Raw genomic sequence first — 22842 nt, forward strand, 5'->3', positions numbered from 1 at the left:
AACAATAACAGTCTCGCCACCCTTTTGCACGACGGCTCACCCCTTTTAGCAGTTCCCCAGCAGCCTTTGTCGAAGGCAACACCACCTGATGACACATTTGCCTACAGTTCCTCAATCAGCGACGGGTCGGCGCCTGCGGTTGGCGCTCGCCCCTCGCCCGACTTGATTTACATCGAAATGCTTTCATTAGCCGCCGAGGCTTAGCGTGATCCTCCGTGAGGTCTTATTGAGATCGCGGAACTCGACAAGTTTGTAAGCCAATACGGCACCAACAAATGGTCACCGAAATGCCTCCCGCGGTGCTACAACCCTTCCGACCAAAGTGTGAACCAATACAAGTCTCTTTTCCTCAACATCTGCCGTTTCCCATTCCTGCAAATGACTTTCTGCTTTTGTGCATTTGGTGCAGAGATAAAGAAAGTAACTTTTCTTGTTTACTGTGTGGCAGCGTATGGAAGTAACTAGTTACGTGAGCGCGGTTACAAGTAACAACTACTTTTTCAGAAATTCTAACTGTAACTTGCTACTTTTAAAAGTAATTGAGTTACTTATTGCATTATATGTAAAGTTATCGACAGTTACTTTATGACACTGAAATTTTTAACTTGAAAAACGTGGGGAAGAGCTAAATTTCGTAACTCTGCTTCCAACCATGTCTTCTCTGGATGCTATGATGAAATAATTTTCGTTTAATCCTCGTTGAATGCTAAGTTTAGAACATCCACAGTTTACTGCAATTCATATTTATAACTGCGAGCAAAGACTTAAGTGTTTTAGGTGGATTTGCTGCATTCGTTTGGAACGTTGTGCTGGAGCTAGAAAAAAAGTCGTTGTTGCATTAAATATATTGGATGATCATCTAAGCAAAGCTAACTCCTTGTTCCATCACTCACTTGTAATAATATAAATAAGTGAGGACTTTAGCTATATTATGTACCAGAAACATAAATAAAAAAACTGTAAGTCTTCACATATTTATTTTGAGGCTCCCCGATGGCGTGGTGGTAATGTTGTAGCCTTCTGATCAAGGGGTTCCGGGTTCGATACCCGGTGGAGGCACATACATAGTGGTTCAGATCCTACTCTAAAACGTAGGTAGAGTCCCGATTAACCCGGACACCCCAAAGAGACTTACTAAGCACTAAAATTAATTAATGAAAATAAAATAAATAAGTAAATAATGAAAATATACTTGTTGTTTAATCGAAGGTTATTTATTTCCGCCGAAGTAATTGGAAGGCAAGGATCATACGACTTTAAATGACAGTGTCAAAGAAGATTCATGCAAGATTTACTACTACTTTTAATAATATGCATAAAATATTACCAGGAACTTAACTTTTCGTTAACTGGATCTAACATCCTTTTTTGATATACAAGAAATATTTAATTCTTCATGTATGTGACATTAATTTTCTCGCTACGTTGTTCTTTATTTTTATTCTATTTTACAAATTTTGCCAACCTTGACTACACGTTAAGCAGGATAATGAATACGTGTTGTTATATCACTATCCTGGTACCGTCTATTTGCCTATTCGTGTAATAAAAATATATTAATTTGAATATTTTAATTAATACCATTTTAATTTATTATTTTTATTATTATGACATTTGTGCCTGCGATTAACCTATGGACATAAAACAGAAACTCGAAATTCTTATATTTATGTTATTACAATTAATAATCATTGGTTATGTGTAGGCCTAACTTGTTACCAATAAAATTTCAAGCAGAAAGTGACTGTAACGAGTTACTTTTTAAAATGAGTAACTACTTCATTCAATATCCAGTGAAACCAACCGCTGAGTACTGGTGAAAGAATTGTTCTAGCGTGCTCAGTCGCGTAAACAGTCTGCTGAAACTAGCGGAGCCTCGTGACGAGTATAGGTACTATAGCCAATTTTGGTATCTGATTACGGTTATGTGTAGGTATGTTGCAGTATTTATCCTTGACAATTGTACCAATCTTGGACACGGTGGCTTCAGGGACTATTATTTGTCAAGAATTTACTATCATCACGTTGCGAGAGTAATTTCCGTAAATTCTAGATATTTCGTACTGAAGTTCTCGGTGTCGCCCTTAAAATTAATGTCATTTTTAACGATGATGGACCAGATTTCCAACACTCCGAGATTACCTTACAAATTCTTAGCCAGCTAGTATTCGAAAATTCATCACAAAATATTATCGGAAAGCATTAAATGCAAGATACTAATTTACGACGCAGCTGTTAAGCAAACTCGCAGGAAATTGCACTTAAGGTCGCCTATTTGAGTAAAAAGATTACACGTACCTCCAGCAAGGGATGATTAGCGGCGTAAATACACTGAGCGCGGGGCAATATAAAGGATGAAGAGGGTACATGAAGTTGGCATTAAGTCTGCACATATCATCTGTAAATGCACGTGGAAGAGGATTCTAGCAAATTATGTGAGCGTAACTCTGTTTTGGTCGTTCCGTCGTATTTCAATAAGATTCATAGCTCAAGCCGGTTTCGGCGAGTGCTGCCGAAATAAACCCCTCCTCCCTCGAACGTCGGGGAGCTCGGCTGAGACGTCAGCTTAAATTGTAATTGGCTCTAACTTCAGGGAAGACGATTTCATAGTATCGTACCAAAAGGAGAAAGGAAAAAAAAATAAAAGTGGATCGGACCTCTCGGAAAGCTTTAACAACCGAAACGGCTGGAGCATTTTTCCTCCTGCAGCACGCCTGCTAGCGATAAATCTCTTTACGACAGTCAGTCAGCTTCTAAAATGATATAATGGCCGAAGGGGGAGGTTTGATCATAACCCGGGATCAAGTTTTACAACTTAAACGAAGATTGAAGGGAGGAAAGTAAAAGACAGAAATGCAGCAACCCTCTTCCATCTTTTCTTCCCTCCTCTCTGCTTCCTTGGACTTTTGCTTCAACCTCTTCTTTCGGCTGAACCGCACTGATAGTGCAGAATAATCGATTAAGCCGGTGCCTTTAAACTGTAGGTCCAGTCCCGATTAGCCTTACTGTGCATAAAGCGGACTTTAAAACAACAAATCAAGTCAAGTCAAGATTAATCCGGTGTTGCAACAATAGGGTCATACAAAAAACATGGAAAATTCCATGAAAGTTTTCAAAATATCTCAACCGAAAATCGACCGTGTATTTAAATGGGAGAACAGAAAGAATATCCTATAATACTATCTTATCTGAATTTGGGTTCTCTTCATTAAAATCAACAAGAGAACTAGCCAAACATCTTACTGTATAAATTTATAAATAACTTTATTGATGCTCAAGATTGTCTTCAGTTGATAAGATTCACAATTAAACCTAGAACGCTTCGCTCTCATTTGCCATTTTCTTCGGTTAATTCTGAAAATATTGTACATCAAAATTCAGTTATGGTTAAAATATGGAAAGCTCATAATGTACTAATACAAAATAATGTTAACATCGATTTTGCTGTCTCAAAAAAATTATGTATCTGTTATTAAACAATTTATTTTTAATTAGTATTTTGTCTAAAAATCTGTAATGCGTTGCGTTGTGTATATGTAATTGGTTTATGTGCCTGTATATGTTAATATTTATGTTCATGTTTATGTATATGTATATGAATATTATGTAGGCTACTATGTAAATTTGTTTACTTGTAAACTCCCGTTGTAAGGGGAGCATTAGCTCTGTTATGGGGAGTATGTATAAATAAATAAATAAACAGTTGCCTGTCTGAAGCGTACTACGATGTTGCCACCTACAACAAACTTTGCCTGACCAGCCCCATTGTCAAGACTTGAATCTTCCGAAGTAAACGTCACCAAGTAACCATGGTCACCGTGAATGAAAATGGGACTCGCTTCCCTGCAAGGTGTTGTGTGTGTTGCCTACCTATACGGCGGTGGTAGCGTTAAGTTTGGCAACACATTACAAGGAAGCGAGTGTTTCAGGATCTAGCTGTTCCATTTTTATTGCAGGTGACTGTACTTGCTATTAGAATAGTAACTTAATTCTAAAAGTGTTACAAAATTTAATAACATCCGATTGGTTCCTAAGGTTCATGAAAATTGTAACACAAAAACAAAAAAGAACTAATCTTCCCAAGAAGGAACAAGAGAAAAAGATGAAAACCAAAATAATTCCATTTTCCGTCCGAATAAAGAAGGTATATCCTTTTAATGGAATTATCCAATGTATTCCCTTGAAAAATAATTCCCCAATCACTGGTGATCAACTGAAAAAAAATCTTCCTCCCGTATAAAATCAAATTATCTTTAGAAAGGCGAAAATGCGTTTTAATCGACATACGTGTCGAATCCTTTTTAAATACACGAACCGCGTTGTATTCATTTGGTTGAGGATCAAGTGAGGATCTGTGCTAACGGCGAGGCTGCGAATTTGACGATCCCATTCGGAGCTCGGAGATTTCTGCGCGATCAAAATCTCCAATTTTACTGGCTAAATGTAAAAATCCTCAGAAATATTCAATTTCAAATAATGCGGAAGGAAGGGATGTTGCACGGAGAGAGAAAATGGGAAATAAAAAAAGCGAGCAAATATATTTTTTTTTCAAAACAAAGCATTCAGATTTAAGCGCAAATATTAGTAAAATGCAACTACAGAAACGGGTAACAAATCGTTTTTTGTTCTGCAAACTCGACGGTGGTGGTTACTTTTATATGTTAAGCCAGGCTTAATCCTTTGCTGACAATCCGAGTGAATCAGAGCACACGCACACACGACGCACAATCGCACACACGCACCAACGAGTGCAGAGGCGTTTCTCTCTCTTTTTTTAAAAAAATCCTCCTCTTATAATCATTTTGTAAGCTTTTTATCAACGTTCATACCCGTATTTTCACCGGAATTCCATTTACAAGCCGTGGTTTCTATTTGGTTCTTCAGGATGGCCACTCTAGGACTGTGATATAATTCAGGTATAATTCCGGGTTTTCAAAGCGATCTTTTGAAAAATTCGAGAGTACAAGCAGATGTTACGTATTACCGCCTCTCATCACACACACACAAATATCTTAACAATATACAGGGTCTGTCTATATCCACAAATTCAAATTAAATTAAATTAAAAGGTACATGTATTTAAAATAGTTTAATTTAAGATGCAGAGTTTGCATTTGCCATTTCACATACTCAGACTCAAAATACATAGAAACACAAGTCACAAATGTTATGAGATATACTAATCTACGATAATTTGTTAATTGTATAATAATTGCACTCAAATTTACCTAATTAACTACAAGATATAGTTTCTTGCAATAATCTTCCGTGTGTCAGATAGATTGTTCAGCAAAGGACAATAACAAAGTACACAGATTGAGAGAATTCTTTTATTTTTCACGCAGCTTTCTTTTCCCTTCCTCGATAAAAATAAAAGCTAAATTGTGAAAATACTGCCTCGGCATTTATAAATATTTATGTCTAAATTCAGTGGGATTTGGATTAATAAAAGTTGCTATTTTTCATGTTTACGGAGAAAAATTCACGCAGAATTCATTTTACGGTTGAGTAGCTAATATGTTTTCTTTAGTGTGCAGGTATATGTGATACACACACACATACATACATACAGGTAAAGCTATCTATGTTCCTGAACATTACAATATGCTGCAAAAGTGTGTGCGGGGGGGGGGGGGGTGTTGAGAGAGAGCTCCAGAAATTTACAATCTTGTCCATTTGTGGAGGTGATGTGATCAGCAGAACCACCGGCCGTCTTTACCCCCTAAGATTGCCCTCAGGCACCCAATTGTTTCAAGTTGAGATTGGGTGAATCCCAGCGTCACTCCATACAGGGTGCTCGAAAATTGCCACCTGGAATTAATATATATCACTAGTGTGGTATATGAAAATTTCGAGTATAGGAATTCCAGTAACCACTCTTGAAGCATCGGGATATTATATAAATTACGCCCCCCAAGAGTACAAAAATAGCAACCAGTGGGAATTTCTCGCACTCCACCTTCAAATACCACCTTGGATATCATGAATTTGTTGTCAGGAAAATCTGAGATGTACTGTATTTTTCCCTCACCTTACATTTACAGACTCCATTACCTACCAGCCATTTGACATGGAACACGAATTACCACTTTGCTACACTGGCCAGCCGTAGTCTTCAATGTTGGCTAACAAAGGTTAGTTTTAGCAGCTGTGGTAGATGTGTCTGATAATCTTTTTAATAATTGAATCGTTGTAGATAATGTATCTGTGCTGAATACTGTTTTTGCCTACAAACGATATCACAAGTATTCCCGCATGATTACAGGAAAAACCAATGATCTCGTAAAGCCATTGAAGGCAATAGGCACGGACATTCACAACGACGTTTGTTTTCAACTCCCAGCTGAGAAATATCCTAAAATGAATTGGAATCTTGGACCGCTTGTTAAAGGCGGAGAAACTTCAGGATCAGAGGGGTGTGGCAACTGACAGCGTCCGTCGGGGATGAAAGAGCGCTGCTGGTGGAGACGGTCGAAAACAAATGGCTATCGGACGTCGCGTTTGCTCCAAAAGGCGATATTTCATTGCCACCGCGAAACTTCTCTTCCTGCCGAAAATAGTTGACTTCCTGGGAGTGGAAGTTTTCGAAAAAAATAAATAAATCCTTTCCCTCGCCTCTCCGTCAAACGTCGGAGAAGAGAACATGGCGGAGGTTGAGAAAATCTCGCGCATCCGACTCGAGTAATTCATGGCAAGAGCCACCTGCTCCCGAGGGACTTAGAGGAACAGTTGGACATCTCCTGGGAGGACCGTCAGGGAGAGAAACCACCGGTCTGCAACCGGCCTCTATGGCGGAGTGGTCAGCGCAACGTGCTGCGATGCCAAAGGACCAAGGTTCGAATCCTGGGTAATGAATGGATGGTATCATCGTTTTTGTCTTACCATTCATCAATTCATGGCCGCGATTGACCAAAGTGGTAGAAAAGCGACGTAATATGAGCGATGTAGAAAGAATGAAAAGACATGCACTTTAGGAGCATTCTCACGGTTGCCTGTAATGTATAGGCAGATGCTAGGGGCCATACGTGTCAGACTGGAAGACAATAACAAACCTAACATTTTAGCGGAATGCGGAGCAAAAATATCGTTAACATCAGCAAAAATAATGGATACGGATCGAGAATGGGGAATAAGGAACTAGAATTATATGTGTGGGGCAAAATAAGGTCAGGATTAGCCTGGTTCAGACTGGGGGATGGACACAAGTTAAACTAAAGCTGGAGGACGGGAGCGTAGAATGTCCGCTATGCTGTGAAGAAACAGGGGAGGCAAGACAAAAATATATCAGGGAAATAAATGAAGCTAACATTGAGAATATAATGACAACCGTTATTAGGAGGGAGAGACCGAGAGGGGGAGGCGCAAATAAGGAATCTGGGAACTTTCCTACGCTATGTCTGGTCAAAGAGAGCAAAGAAGCTCAGTGGGGATATCGAAAATGAGTGAAAGGTGGCTACTAAATAAATAAATCCAAGAAAAATCTAGGTATCACTTAGCTAAGAGTTTTAGTGAAATACTGTAGCGAAACAGTGGGAGTGTAGTGAAAGTAAGGGAAACGAAAGACGGTGTTTGTAAACTCCCAATCAGTGCGAAAAGGAAGTAGACTGAGAGGAGGAGAGGATGTAGGAAAATTGCACTAAAATTTTTCATCCTTGTATGGTGTGCACAGTCGTAAAGGCTCATACTTGAAAATAAATTATTTTCTATTATATAGTAGTTTATAAGGATTAATTCATATTTACTTAATGTGTACCTTTGTGTTGATTACAGGGTGTTAAAATACGTGATTGTTATCAAGAAGATACTTGATTCAGAGGTGGGCTAACAGGGACTGAATTTGCAGTTGAGAGTGACATTGGAAACTCAGAAACCTATCTCGAAAATCACATATTCGGTTATGAAACATGAAATGGGATCCGATTTTTAATAAGCTCGTTGAAAACCCACGTTAGTAACATCCGTTTCACAGGTAGAGAATTTCCACAAAGTAATGCAATGGACAGGATTAATACAGAAATGGAGTGTCACACACACACACACACCGTACATGGTGACCGTAATACAGGTTAATTTCAGTACATTTATTATAAAGATAAACATGTTAATGGTTTTTCATGCATGTCCACATAAGCGTCCACTGCAAGGACCATCAACGCCATCTATTGATTATTTATTTTCAAGATCTTGCTTTTAACAGTCCTTAGAACGTTGACTTTCAAAAGGAACTGTTAATATGCTGGAAATTAACTCCCTTATGGCTACCGCTCTAGATAAGATATGAACGTGTTTCATGTAAGCCTATGATTTGGAACTGGATTGCTCTTTTCTTTATGACCATCGACAATCATAATAAAACTCTCATTTTTTTGAGTTGTTGTTTTAAGTCCACTTTATGCACAAATAGGCTAATGGGGACTGGACCTACAGTTTAAAGTGGGATCCGAATCACCATGTGCCTCCACCGGGTATCGAACCCGGGAAAAAAACTCGAATGTTTAAAAAATAGAATATGATAAATGATAATTCAAAGTAATACCCGTATGTTTGCAAAGTTACGTGACGCAGACTATTTGCTCGTAAAACAGCATTTCTACTCTTTTTCAGCAAACAATATTTTTGTTCATTAACATGTATAAAAGTCGTAAATCGCCATGTGAACCAGAGTAACGTAGCCTAAGTCCCAAATATTGTTTGGGAGTATCTCCACTAATTGTTAGCAGTAAGGTGGAATCACGTATCTGCAATTTACTGACTCTTTTCAGCAGGATCATTACTAGGAACCTGTCGTACTTGAGGACAGGTTCCCAACAAGAAAATGAAATATGTTTCTTAAAACCTTCCTTACCCATTTTTTAAAACTCCATTTATTCATTATTTAACAGGAACTAAAACTACACACAGAAAACTAAATGCATAATAGCTATTGATGCACCAGAACGCATCGATTGATGAACTAAAGGGTGTTTTATGGCCTCTGCGAAGAATCAGATTCACATTTTGATGCATTTTTGTATATCGTAAAAGAAACGCAAAAATGCTTCATATGATTCAAGTGAGGATTTATTTAAGTCGAGATGCACTTAATGCATAAGTTGATGCGTTTTGATGGACCTTCCTGCATCTTTTTTCGATGATGCCCTTAAACGTTCGGTCTTGTAGACATAATGTAGCTCAGACCAAATTTTGAAGTGCATCAATGAAAAACGTAGGAGGAAGGTGCATCAAAACGCATCAACTGATGCATTAAAGTTCATCTCGACTTAAATAAATCCTCACTTGAATCATATGATGCATTTCTTAGTTTCTTTTACGATATACAAAAATGCACCTAAATGCATCAAAATGTGAATCTGATTCTTCGCAGAGGCCATAAAACACCCTTTTGTGCATCAATAGCTATTATGCATGTAGTTTTCTGAGTGTATACTGACTGAGGTTAAAAGCTGAGGCCGCAAAGGGGCACTCCGCACACAGGAGGACAAACACAGGACAACGCAACCTCACAAAGGATTAGCCTGGCCATGGGTGCAGGCGCCAGAGCCTCGTTGGCTTGCAAGAAACAGTTACCGGGGAGTATTATAAAGGTACGTGGAAGTGAGGGAGAGTATTCCTAAAAATGCATTATTTCCTCTCTCCTCTAAATTTGATAAATTATAGTTACAACCCTCTGGTTCTCATCTCACACGACGAAATGCAAAAATTAACTACTAATTTCGTTACTCTTTACCTGACAAAAGTAACAGTTTCAGTTACTTACTTCAAAAAGCAACTACAACTCGAGTAATTAACTAACTCGTTACTACAATATTTGTGTTTTCGTTATTTGGAGTCGCTTTTCTGTCACTTTTGTCTGATCGCGACGATGATTATGAGTAGCAAATAGATTAAATCCACGAGGGAAAAGTCACAATGAACAACGATGCTCAGTCCAGGGCTCGCACTTGGGAACTTCGGTGACGATGTTGACTGTCGACCACTTAACGTCCTTTTTCTTTCGATTAAACTCTGTTCTTGTACAGACTTCTCTGTGTTTTTCACTTTCTCTTCTAGTTTCCCAATTTCTCTCTAATTTCTCAACATCAACTTGTGTCTTAACCGTGATTCGAACCGGGGATCTATGGCCGCGAAGGTCGAAAACCTCCGAGTCAGCTCATTGCCAGGCCGGTAGCGAGGGGTAGGATAGGAAGCTGAAGCCTGGGGCACCATTCAAAGATTTTGTCTTTTTAAAAAATACAACAAATTTAGAATTCTTAACATATTTTTCGTCTTTTACTTGTATAGGCTTACATTCGGGTAACACACAGCTGAAATATTATCTTTCCCAAAGTAGTAATAGTACTGTTTTTGAGACAGTAAGACATAAACGAATGCAAACTACAAGTGTTTAGATATAACTTACATTATTTTTTAATGAGTTTTTCTATTTTTCCTCATTTCAAAATTCGTAGCATGTAAATATCATAAAAACTGTTTTAGAACAAGATATCGAAGGACGCACATAAAACGTCGGCGCTTGGTATTGCGGGGAAGGGGGCCGCCAAAGAACAATCCTGCCTAGGGCGCCAAAACGTCTAGCTAGCTGCTCATTACCTCCGAACACTGGGTTTTACTCTATATTATATAAGGTTCGTGAATTGAGAAAGCGTCATCCAAGCAGAGAATACAATGTTTGCTCCAGTACCAATACGATTCCCCCTCGCAAAGACACATGATGGAAGAGAAATGGGAAAATAAAATTGGGACGGGCAGTTTTTACTTGGTGTTACATTTGCAGTCTTCCGAACCACGGGTGCCCTGATTGAGACACTCTTGTGTTACGCCAAAATACACGTCTGCACTTGAGCATTTTCCGTCCTCGTTCCTGCCACTTGATACATGATCGCAGGCGTGCCAGGCCCTATAGCTACACGCTGAATGCACCCTGCTAGCCCCAGTGTTGTTTTAGGTGTTCCGATTCCAGTTTCGACGCAGTTGGAGACAAATTGGTTCTCCTTGCGGGGGCAGAAAAGCAGCAAAAAAGACACTGTTCTTCCTACGCTCTCGTAAATGGAGGGAAAGTCAAAAATGTGGATCCTTCGTCAACTGCTTGTTCTACAGATCAACGCAAATTTAGCTTCCACGGTAGGATGTTCAGTTCGACTGTAAATCTACGAGTTGTGTACCGGAAAATTCCAACAAGAATAGAATTCATTTCAAGTATGAAGCTTTACAACTTTAACACCTTACAATGCTCGTTTATTTCTCTGTATCTTCCCCTGCAACAGGGGTTTATCCAGAATTTTCTACTAGGGGGTGTCTCAGTCCAAATTTAAGGGGTGTATTTTGAGCAAAAGTGACAACAAGTGTGAAAAATTTTAGGGAGGTGCTGAAAAATATGAGGGAGGTATTGGGGATGTGTGGAGCACTCCCCTAGGTTTATTGCGAGTTCAAAATCCAAATACTGAATCTGAAAACTTATTATACTCAGGTTTATAATTGGGAGAAGGGAGTAGAGGGGAGAATCAATATACAGGGTGTCCGGGCTAGAGGTATACAAAAATACACATATATTTTAGCATGTGTAAAGTTTACTAACTTTCTTTTCCCGGTTTTGTACAAAGTAACTCAGAAAGGTTTTATGTACACTGGTACACCTCAAAATTTGTAGCTCAACAGATATCCAAACGATACTCAAGCTCGTGCCAAGTGTTGACCGGCATTTGAGGTGTTATTAGAACAACCGCTTAAACGATACCCTGTCTTAAATCACCCAAATTGTGATTTTTCCTCATGTACACAACATCTTTAATGATTTCAACCCAGCCAACCATAACACGCACTGCACTTTACTCTTTGGCGTCCACATCATGACTGCCAAGGTTAGCAGCCCGTCTTATTGAGAGCTGTTCTCATGCCGTTTCTGCGCATGCGTGGCTGAACAGCACTGTTAATCGTACTGACTACTGAAATCTTGGATAGATGGTCTATCGACTTAGCACCATTACGAGGCAATATAAGGAGTAGTTTTCGTATTATCCGCAGTTATTTTTGTATACCTCTAGCCCGGACACCCTGTGCAGACAGACTGGAGGATATTAACAGAACATTTTGGCGGAATCTGGCGACAAAATATCTTTAACAACAATAGTGGATAAGGGCGGGAAGGTATCACTGACATAGTGTCGCAATATACACATGTCACAGTGAGAGCATGCTCTAATAACTATCCATCATTATTTTCGGATCTTTCTTTACTTAAGTTTCTTAGAAATACCTGCGAAGCTGGTGTCAGTATCGATGTAACGGTCTTGTCGATATCGAGAATATTGTAATTTATTGATATATCGTACAAACTTTAAGGCTTAAAAGAGGAAATTGATCTATAGCAACCATAATTACACTACTTTCCTCTTTTATGTTATCAGAATATGAATGTGAATATTGCCAACAATAGCTTATGTTCTACTACTAAACTCTATGGCTCACAATCTACGAGGCTTATGCCATCCCTAGTACAAATTCTAATGTGCAGGACCTATGCCGTTTGGGAGAAAATAAAAAAAAGCACGAAATAACTTTGAAACACACTTAGGCACATGCGAAAAGAAAAAAAACGCTATATCGTCACGACATACCTGTAACTGGGATTAAGCAAATTACCGTTCATTTTCCACAAATTGAATGCCATACTGCACACTTGCAGTTTAAAAGTAATCTCTACCGGCCTTACGATCAAGCCTGAACAAATCCGATATATTACCCAACTTCCCGAGAGTACGCATAACGGGCGAACAATCTACATGAGGAAGGGGTTCACTATGCAAGGACAGTGTGTTCCCGGAAGGAACCGATTCTACAGGAGGACTGCTATCATTTAAAATGCTCATAAGTGGGGTATTTTTCTAGCAATAACCGAAATACACATATCACATTTAGAACCCTTGCCATTATAATCTGCTCTGACTCCGGCTTAAAGCTCATTTGTCAACAGGTGTGACCTTCAAGGATAGAGAGTGAAACTTGGTTTTTGTTAAGGTAAATGCCCTAGAGGGAAAATCTTAGTTGGCAACGATTATACATTACTAAACTCGACGTTTCATCCCATCAAGTTACTAGACACTTGAATCTGAAACTGAAAAAGTTTGGAGGAAGGACGAAATACAGAGCACACAATGTTTTAGAACTTCAGGTCTATCAGCGATAAGTGTGCTGACCACAACATGCACTAATAATGTTATTATCCGTCTATTTTTTTCCATACCAGAAAATTCAAACATCTGTGTGAACATCAGAAATTAATGATATAACAATAGACTAAAGGAATTTCCGCATTTCTTCGACCTGATTAAGAACATAATTTATTCTACTCAAAGTTTCGTACGCGTAGAAATTTGTGAACAGGTATATCGAGTTGTTTTTTAAGTCCACTTTGTACACAGAAAGGCTTATAGAGACCTACACTTAGAGGATCCGAACCACTCTGTGCCTTAACTAGGTATTAAACCAGGAACCCATTGATTACAAAGCAACGACTTTACCACTCCATACAAGTCCAATGAAATAACAATATTAATATCATCCCAAGTGCCAGTGTTTGAGATCTGTATTCAGAACCATCAGAATTAGAATACTGCATTAGACCACTTTCGCTCGAAAATACTCGATCGAATCTCCCACGCCCACGTAATTCGCTCGAATATATACTAACTAACTAACTCTCTAGCCTTCTTAAACCCGAAGGTTCATGGCTGCAGCAACACAGGCCTTCCATCTTTCCCTATCTTGAGCAAGTTCTATATACTCTTTTCCATCCCTACCGATTTCCCTTAGGTCCACCTCAACGTTGTCCCTCCATCTTCGTCTTGGCCTTCCTACAGGTCTCTTACCATCAGGTTTCCCAACAAGAATCCTGTAAACTCCTCTTTCCTCTCCCATTCGTGCCACATGGCCTGCCCACCTAAGTCTTCTTGATTTAATTATTCTAATAATATCTGGACATGAATACAAATTATGTAGTTCTAAATTATGTAACCTTCTCCACTCACCTGTCTCCTCATCCCTTTTAGGTCGAAATATTTTCCTAAGGATCTTATTTTCAAATATATAGAATTTCAAATATCATTTCAATGGGCAATAATCGTACAAATGTGTAAAAATCCGTCCTGGTAGTTTCAGCCCATAATCATCTATTCATTGTCATATATTGCTATGTATTCGTAAGATAGACTAAATCACATGGAGATGATGACTATGTTCACTTTAGTTTCAATTTCACTGCTTCTATCCCTTCACAATACATATTTGACGGCCCATTACTACAGACAAACTACGGTTACACGTGAACTACTAGGCTTCGAGCGTATACTAGTCGTTTGAATGTTCGAGCGTTATTCGCTCGAGCGAAGGGTTCTTCACCAGGACACCCTAATTCTGAAACTAACCAACATAAGCCTTTCACCTCCACTCGTACGACTGCTCGCTTCGTACCTACAGAATCTCCGACAATATGTCATGTACCAGGGCTACAGGTCTTCTTATTACACAGCTAGCTCTGGAGTCCCACAAGGATCGAACCTTGGCCCCTTATTATATTTAATTTTCATTAACGACTTACCAGATGTGCTCACAAACTTTGAAAAACTTATTTTTGCCGACGATGTAAAAATATTTAAAAACATAAAAAACAACGGTAACTGTAATAGAAGAACTTGATAAATTACTTAATTGGTGCGAAAATAATGAAGTTAGTCTTAACCTCAAGAAATGTAAAGTAGTGTCATTTACGCGTAACAGGTGTCCCATGCAATACTCATATAAGGTGTGGAAATTCTAAGAGTGAATACCTTTACCGATCTTAGAGTTACTTTCGACCAATCACTAAGCTTTCAATCACACATTGCGCGTATCCTCAGCTTAGCCCATAGAAATTTAGGATTCATAATGAGAATGGGGAGCCAATTCAGAAAGAGGGAAACTTTCTTGTTGCTGTACTATGCGTTTGTGAGATCGAAACTGGAATATGCCTCGGTTGCTTGGGATCCTCTAGTCAAGAAAGAAATGGACAAAATAGAGAAACTTCAAAATAAATTTTTGAGGAACCTGTTATTTAAACTCGGTGGTGAATATCCGAAGTTTACCTCGGGTAACACGTTGCGTGAAATGTTGAGTGTTCCGTCGCTCGAAAAAAGAAGACAAATGCATCAACTGACTTTCTTATCCAAACTTGTCAACGGAAAAATAGATTCTCCAGCTTTACTCTCACAATTAAACTTTTATGTTCCAAACGCTATTTTAAGACCCAGAAATACTCTCTTTAAAATTTCGCATGGAAGAACCAACATGGTTGAAATGGAACCCCTGAGGAGAATGTGCAAGTTGTTCAACTCGGCGTCTAGTAATAACTAGAGACCGGATGTTTAGGCACTAAAAACATATAAAATAGGCAGGCAAATAAGCACTTATAATTTTCAAAATAGGCAGTAAAATAGGCATTAAAATACAAATAGGCAATAAAAAGCTATGAAATTTAACTCAAAATAATGAAGATAGACATACAAAAATAAATAGGTGTTTAAAAAATATAGAAACATACCTGTACATTCTTTATAGATTTAGAGTTATTTCAGTTTAAAAATTTACACTATATATTCCACACAGCAGTTCGAACTAAGAAACTGTTTAAATGTATTTCAAGTTTGTACTGTACGGTTTGGCAGTCTCTGAATAAGAAGCACTAATTGTGGTTGCTCATCACAACAAGGTATTTCTTCAGGTGATCAACCGACAAGTTATGTCTGCAATCGGACAACACATTTTTTAGAATTGAAAAAGATCTTTCAACCTCCACGTGGATCTAACTCAGTTTGTATATTTTCACCTTTCAGAACATGTTGAATTGCCCTTACTTTGTCCAAGTCCTTATTAGCTGCAATAACTTGCTAACTGTTATTTTTAAATTTCTTGGAAACATCGGAAACTAATCCTGGGAACAGGAAATTGTATGCACAGAGTTCAGTCATGTCACAATTTTAAAGAAAATGCCTAAAATAGGCAATATCTGGCATTTATGAAATAATATAGGCAATATCGTATGAAATAGGCAAAATAGGCAAGATTAAATTGCCTTTAAATGAAGCTAATCTCTCCCCCCTGGCCTTCGCAACATTCGTTTTCATCATATCTCGTACAGGAAAGAATAGGGATTTTGCCTAACATCCGGTCTCTAGTAATAACCCCAGAATCGATATTTTCAGATTTAAAAGTCATTGTATTTTCTGAACACTGTAGCCTATACAAACAGGACACAATTAAGATTGTTATGTTCATAATCTCACCCTAAATTAGACATTATCTATATTTTTGTTTAACATTATTTAATATAAAATACTGTTTTAATTTCACTGTCGTATGTTTATCATTGTGTTTCTTATATGTGCAACTTATTACTCAATATCTCTATTACACTACTACTATTTACATGTATATAAGCTGATTACCTCTGTATAACTTGTATGCAAATATTACATAAACTCTCTCAAATCAAGCAATATATGAAATCAGTCATGTTTATAAGTATGTTGTAGATTGAAATGTCATATTTCTCACTTGATGTAATATTATTTTTGTATTTTGTATTACTTTCTTGTTTACTCTGTGAACACTGTAATTTAGCATGTGCCTGTGTGTTCGAAATTAATAAATAAATAAAATATCCATTCCGCAAGCCATCTAGCGTCATCCGTGCGAACTATTAGACGATCGAGCAAGAAGGCCTCGATTCAGCACTCTATAATCAGAATCTTTCTGTCTTGTTGTACATTTGTCTGGGAATATGTGTGTGCAAGGAATAGAATAAGTATGCAATTTGTGCTCAACCCATTTCTGCAGATCACATGACCTGTTAACATTATATAAATATCACTCAGATAACTGTACCAAACAGATAGAATCCCACCCGAGTTAGTTCCTTCTGAGTGTAAAATGACCAATAATTTTAATTTTTATGAGTACCTATATTTTTAATCAAACACGTAATATTTCTGACGGATATTTATTAATTGGAGTAAAGGGCATCGATATCTCCAAAAGCTATAGACAAAAATTTAGTTTCTTCTTTCTTGAGATATATTTTATAGATCTAAGCCAACAAAAAGTCTCTGGCACTACTGAAGTGAATGTTCACTGCGGAAAGCTTCTAGTTTCCTTTGTTCACTATAATAAACGTAGGTTCTTCGTCCAACGAGCCACCTTTGCTGTGTTTCTTGCATGAAGATTGCTTACTTGGACTGCTGGGCACTTTGTAGAGCGTGAGGGATCTCTTGTATTCAAGGGACGTATTGTAAGACGATTCGTTATTTAGAGTGAGCTGTATTTCCACATTCGTTGATACGAACGGAACTTCACACAACCGTCGGTAGATGTCGGTGCTGACACAAGCGTCCGTTGGTTCATCTTGATCCAGAGGGATCGAGAAGCGAAACTGCACCGTGACGCACGACTCGTCCTTACCTTGCATTTTGCAGCCAAACATGAACATCCGTTCCTCAAACGTTATCCTCTTGTTCGAGAAGACTGTGCTGAAACATTCGTTGTCGCTTCCGATCGAAAGCCTCTCCACTTTCTTCCTGAAATACTCCCGGTTGCTCATGCACACCAGTAATACCAAGGCTCGGGTGATGTGCTTGAAGTGCCTCATGCACTTGGTCTTCACGCACTGGCGCCCCGTGAAAAACAGATAGGCGTCGTTCACTTTGAAGCTGAAGAGTATCACGCAGGCATTTTCAGCCAACGACGTCTCATCCTTCCTCTCGGCTGTCAAGCACCAATCCAAGATGTGTACGGCATCCATGAGGAAGTTCCGTTCGTCGTCCATGTTCTCGAGGACTCTCTCCAGAACCCAAATGAGCTTCTCGTTTAACTCGAAGATGCGTTCGAAACACACGCCATCGAGAGACTCGCATGTCTTCCTCGAGTGTACGTAAATTCTGAACACGTGATACAGGTGCTGCAGCAGCTCACCGGCAAAGCAAGGGCAGAAATTGTCTTCCGTGGCCTGCCAGCAAATTACACTGGTGATGTTGTAGTCGGATTCTAGAATCTCTAGAAACAGGTGACACTGCCTGTTGTGATAGTTGCGCAAATAGTTGGGGTCCCAGTTGTCATCGATCAATCTGATTTCCTTCTGAATGAGCCCTTGTAGCTTTCTGAAGTAGTGCGTGAAAAAATTAGCGCCGACGTCACGAAAACGACGGCAGACTCTTCTCGTGTTGCTAACTTCCGCAAATTCCATACGATTGAAGATTTCTTCGATGACATGATCTGGCAACATTAGAATCTCGCCTGTCCCTGGCAATTTTGCTCCAGTTGGCGTGTCTCTTTCTCTTCGCGACGCTGAAAATGACGTTGAATAGACTGGCGAATGCATTGTTGTTTGCACCTACACTTCCAAGGGACACTGGTAAATTACCACAGTAATTGAACTTCACAATTCGATTAACGCACGAAATCGCTTGTACGAGTCCGTTTTAATTTTAAAAATGAGACCAACATTCGCTCACTCATTGTTAGCGCTGTCAAGAGAGATGCACTGTTTCATTGTTCATTAGACAGTTATTTAACGGTAATTATGCCATAGAGTATAGAACAGTGTCTTTGAATTTTCTAATATGATGTTTATTATAAACAGTTTATAGATCCTATATAGAATTTAGAAAATTGCCCTCATTATATAACACATAATGGTATGGATTGGTACAGAAACATGTTATTTTTAAAACACAATACATAGAAACATGCTCACAATCATGCGAGCTAAATACATTTGACATTTTGAAATGTTGTACAATGACATTGAAAACTGATAGATTGAATTAAAATTTTTGGGTGTGTCGGCACTTTAGGCAATTTTGCACCCTTCAATGTATACGGGGAAACATCCCCTTATTTAAAACTATTTACTGAAAATGTTAAAACAAGGGGTGTAAAAAGCCCCTTGGGAAAAGCTAGAAGTGCAAGGTTGTAAAGAGGCCTGCACAAGACAACCACACCATGTTAAAAAGTAAGAATTTTCTAAAAACTTCCTCACAGGCAGTGGAAAAGACCAACTCTTCGCAAAAAGGTAAAAACATCTGATAAAACATCGTTGTCATCTCCCAACAGGGATGACAAACGGAGATTAAAAGTCTGCCTGAGGAAAGCGAAATCGGAACATTCAACAAGAATATGTCGAATACTTAGAACAACATTCTCCGGTGTAGTGTCCATTCCATGTTCTGCGAGTTCTATTCATTTATTTATTTATTTCGAACTTTATAAATATTACGTCACTTTTTTTATACGACGATGATGTGCTGAACATACGTACACAAAAGAACTAAATCACGATAAATCTTACGTGGTGCACAAATTCGCAGGAGGCCTTTACTTTACTGAGTAACCACTACATCTAGGAGCATTTTCATCTTTTTCCTGGCCTCACCGATGATATCTACATTGAGACGTGATCTTTCCTTGTTTGGTCTTATAACCTGCGGTATTAACATTCTAAAGAGAAGGCATAGAACTATGTTTTCTATCCTAATATATTCCTGGTTATTTTAAGTCTGTTTTGTACCTCTCTAGGTTACTCGCAGCGATGAGGATGAATTATGAAATTGATGATAGGACAAAAATCCCAACATATCTATGCTTTACTCAATGAATCTAGTTCGTTGCACATTCACGCGTGACTCAGTTCTACCAAAAGCTATTTGTGCCTCCTCGCTAATATAGGCAAAGGATCTCTTGAGCGATTAATGATGGAATTTCGTAAATTGGTACACGTTGTTCGAGAATGAGCACACAGATATGGAAGAAGAAAGTGTCCACTTCGATGACGAATGTCATCATTGAATCCGAATTGATTCTTCCAAAGAGGCGTGAAAGGGAACAGATTTGGTTCTCGCACGTTGGACGGGAAGTTTTCCAAGAAGGCATAGCAAAACACGTGCCACCCGATTCTAAAGCTTGTCGCTCGTCACGCTCCGAAAAGCCGTGTTGAACATTCAACGTATCTTTCGAAGTCTTGCCCATAGAGTGGACCGCGTCGATCTGAGCCGCCGTATGCTTGTTACCTTTGAAAAGAATGCCGGAGCTGCACGAAGAAGCTCGGAGTAATTTTGCCACAGAACATTTGGAACCACGCCGAAACTAAACAATTTTCTTGAAACCACTGGATTATCTGGCATGGAAATTCCGTAAGATGCATTCGCACATTTCGGCGCGTCGCACTGTAGTAGACGTTGCACCGTTTGATTTCATTAGAAGCGGAAAACGGAAATTTCTTCTCGCGGCGCGGTTCGGACGCCTTAGTGAGCGAAGAGCTTAAGTATTTACTAAATACAGTTTCATTATTTACCGTCGCTTTTCTGACACTTTCAGCTAATCCTGACGATGACGATCATAGATGAAAGAACACTCACAAATAACACCCATGCCCAGGCCGGGATTTGAACCCGGAGCTTTGGGCCATCGAGTCGGCTTTAGTACTTAAATAAACTTGAATATATAGAAGTGGCTCTTGCATTGTACATACCGTACATATAAATACACATGTCCCATACGTTATTATTTCATGCTGCTGCAACTTACTTTCTGATTGTCCCTCGTAGTAATCGGAAAATGGATTAAGGGCTAACCGAGAAGGAATGCGTTCGGTAGTTATTCGAGCGGGGCGGATGAAGCGTGAATCACAATCTGGAAGGAATAAAAGCGAAAGATATAACCTTGAAAATATGAATCTCGAACTAAACAACCACAAATGCGAAATTTCACCTTCGAGGCTGATCTTTCAGACGGACAACCTTTGGCCTTCGTAGGCGTCACGTCAACGTGCAACAAAGTGAAGCTTTCCTTTATCGATCACGGGCAGTGCAAGGCTTCAATCCTGCCCACTGATATTTTCTTTTCGGTCGCCGAAGGAAAACTAAATATCGGGGGCGCTTAACGCTCGGACACGTCCCTCGAGGAACGGAATCCTCGGATTTGGAGAACAAAATGGTCGGCCGTAAAATTTGCAAGTCATACTCTGCATCCCGTTAATTCTTTTGCGGACTTAAGCGGCATTTTGTATGTGTGTTTAATTCATTAAAACCCCTTTCTAACTGTCTTTACCTCTAAAATCTTGATACCTTCTCTTTATACTCGTGGTGGAACTCCGCTATTAAATCCTTCTTCGGGCTAAGACTTCAGGAGAGAAAATCCCACGACCGTCTCTACTGATTGATTGATTGATTTGCTTTATTTTACTTCCCTTCTTGTGCCACTTTTGGCTAATTTGCGAAGATGGGGATGAGTGGTGATATGATGAATGGACACTCACAAACATCCATGCCCAAGCCAGGATTCGAACCCGGTACCCATGGCGTTGTAGCGCGATGTACTAACCACTCCGCCACGGAGGTCAGCACCTTGTCACAGAAATGAGATTGTTGTTCCGCTGTATGGTTGACCAGAGTCAGCAAATGCTTTTTGGAAGATTTATCTCGTTTCTCCTTCCAAATTCTGGTAGATTACATCTAGAAGGAGCATTCAAGGGAATATTTCTGTGGTTTGCTTACTCTGTTGTCTAGTTATTTGTGATCTTCGTGGCAAGCCTATTTATATAGCAGATAAATGGATAAGAGCGAAAGCAAAACATTCGAAGATTCTCGTGGGCCTCCCCGATGGCGTAGCTGTCGTCTTGTATGCATTTCATTGTTGTTTTTTTTTTTATAAAGAAAATGTCGTTACATTCAAGTCTAATAAGAAACACTACCTCAATGGTTCGATTGAGCCATGTGGTTTTGTAAAAATATATCATGTAATTCTTGAAGCTATAGTGTTATAAAATGCGCGGTTTGTGAAAGTTATGATTACTACTTTTACTTTCCCATCCGTGTATAATTAAAGCACAAATCGTGAAATGTTAAAAATGTAGCTCATTTTTCTCAACAAGTGCTAATATTTCATATCCAGCAGACGACTTGGTTTTTAAATCGTTCAAAATAGGCTTTGGCCTCCCTTTCGCCACAATTTCGATTTTTTCTGCAAAATAACGAACCGAAAGATTGCTTCAAAATATCTTCTATCGCACGATTACACACATTGTCCAGATAGGATGAACCCGCCACCTCGGAACTCGGAGCAAGCTTCATTAATTAATTGACAATGCCCGAAAACAACATAAAGACGAAAGACACCAGTCACAAAACTCCCACTGCACAGTCCCTCCCACAAACCGTTGTTTACTTTTGTAACACGTGAAGCACCCTCCTTGCCCCCTCCCCTCTCAGCATCTGCCCTTCCCCAATATTTCCTTCGGAACCTGCAAACAGTCCCGTTCTACTAATGTTGCCATCTTAGTTCTTTTGAAACCAGATTTGCCCAAATCGCGAAACTTTTCGTTTCAAATAAGACGTATGTAGAGTGGATGTAGTCTTCATCTGTTTCCTAACTACTCCCACTCCCATGTTTCGCTAAATCCACTGAAATCTCATTTCTGACACCACTACTATTTCGTATATTTTACGTCCTTTGCTACCTTTAAGGCTTTCGCTTTATAGGATAATCGTGACGATGAGGATGCATGGTGAATTATTGAAATAAAATTATTATTTCTTTGTGTATGTAATTATTAATTTTTATAATTATGTAAGTAAAATAATAACAACGAACATTGAAATAACCATTTCTTGCTGAGGATTCGAACCTGCGACACCTGACACTTCAGAGCGTGCTAAGATAACAATCGGGAAATGATGCTTGTAAGTATTGTTTTCACCCAAAAACAGTTCTACCACGTCAAAAACATTGCTTCAATCCGAATTTATCGCATTCCTGCGACAA

At 39.0% G+C, this 22842-nt stretch overlaps 1 protein-coding gene across 5 annotated transcripts in view; it reads right to left on the reverse strand.

Moving 5' to 3' along the window:
- The window catches only part of Ptx1 (pituitary homeobox homolog Ptx1), a 141737-nt gene that overhangs the window by 98753 nt on the left and 20142 nt on the right, over positions 1-22842 (reverse strand). For 2 of the 5 annotated variants that reach the window (XM_083131410.1, XM_083131406.1), the window contains exon 2: positions 20608-20712. The exons of the other annotated variants lie outside the window; for them this stretch is intronic. In XM_083131410.1, the coding sequence (XP_082987536.1) occupies positions 20608-20712 (105 nt within the window). The remainder of the gene's footprint in view (positions 1-20607; positions 20713-22842) is intronic. 5 annotated transcript variants of the gene reach the window in all.

This window comes from Lepisma saccharinum, chromosome 11, assembly GCF_977018435.1.
Source record: "Lepisma saccharinum chromosome 11, izLepSacc3.1, whole genome shotgun sequence".
In the NCBI taxonomy this organism is placed as follows: Eukaryota; Metazoa; Arthropoda; class Insecta; order Zygentoma; family Lepismatidae; genus Lepisma; species Lepisma saccharinum.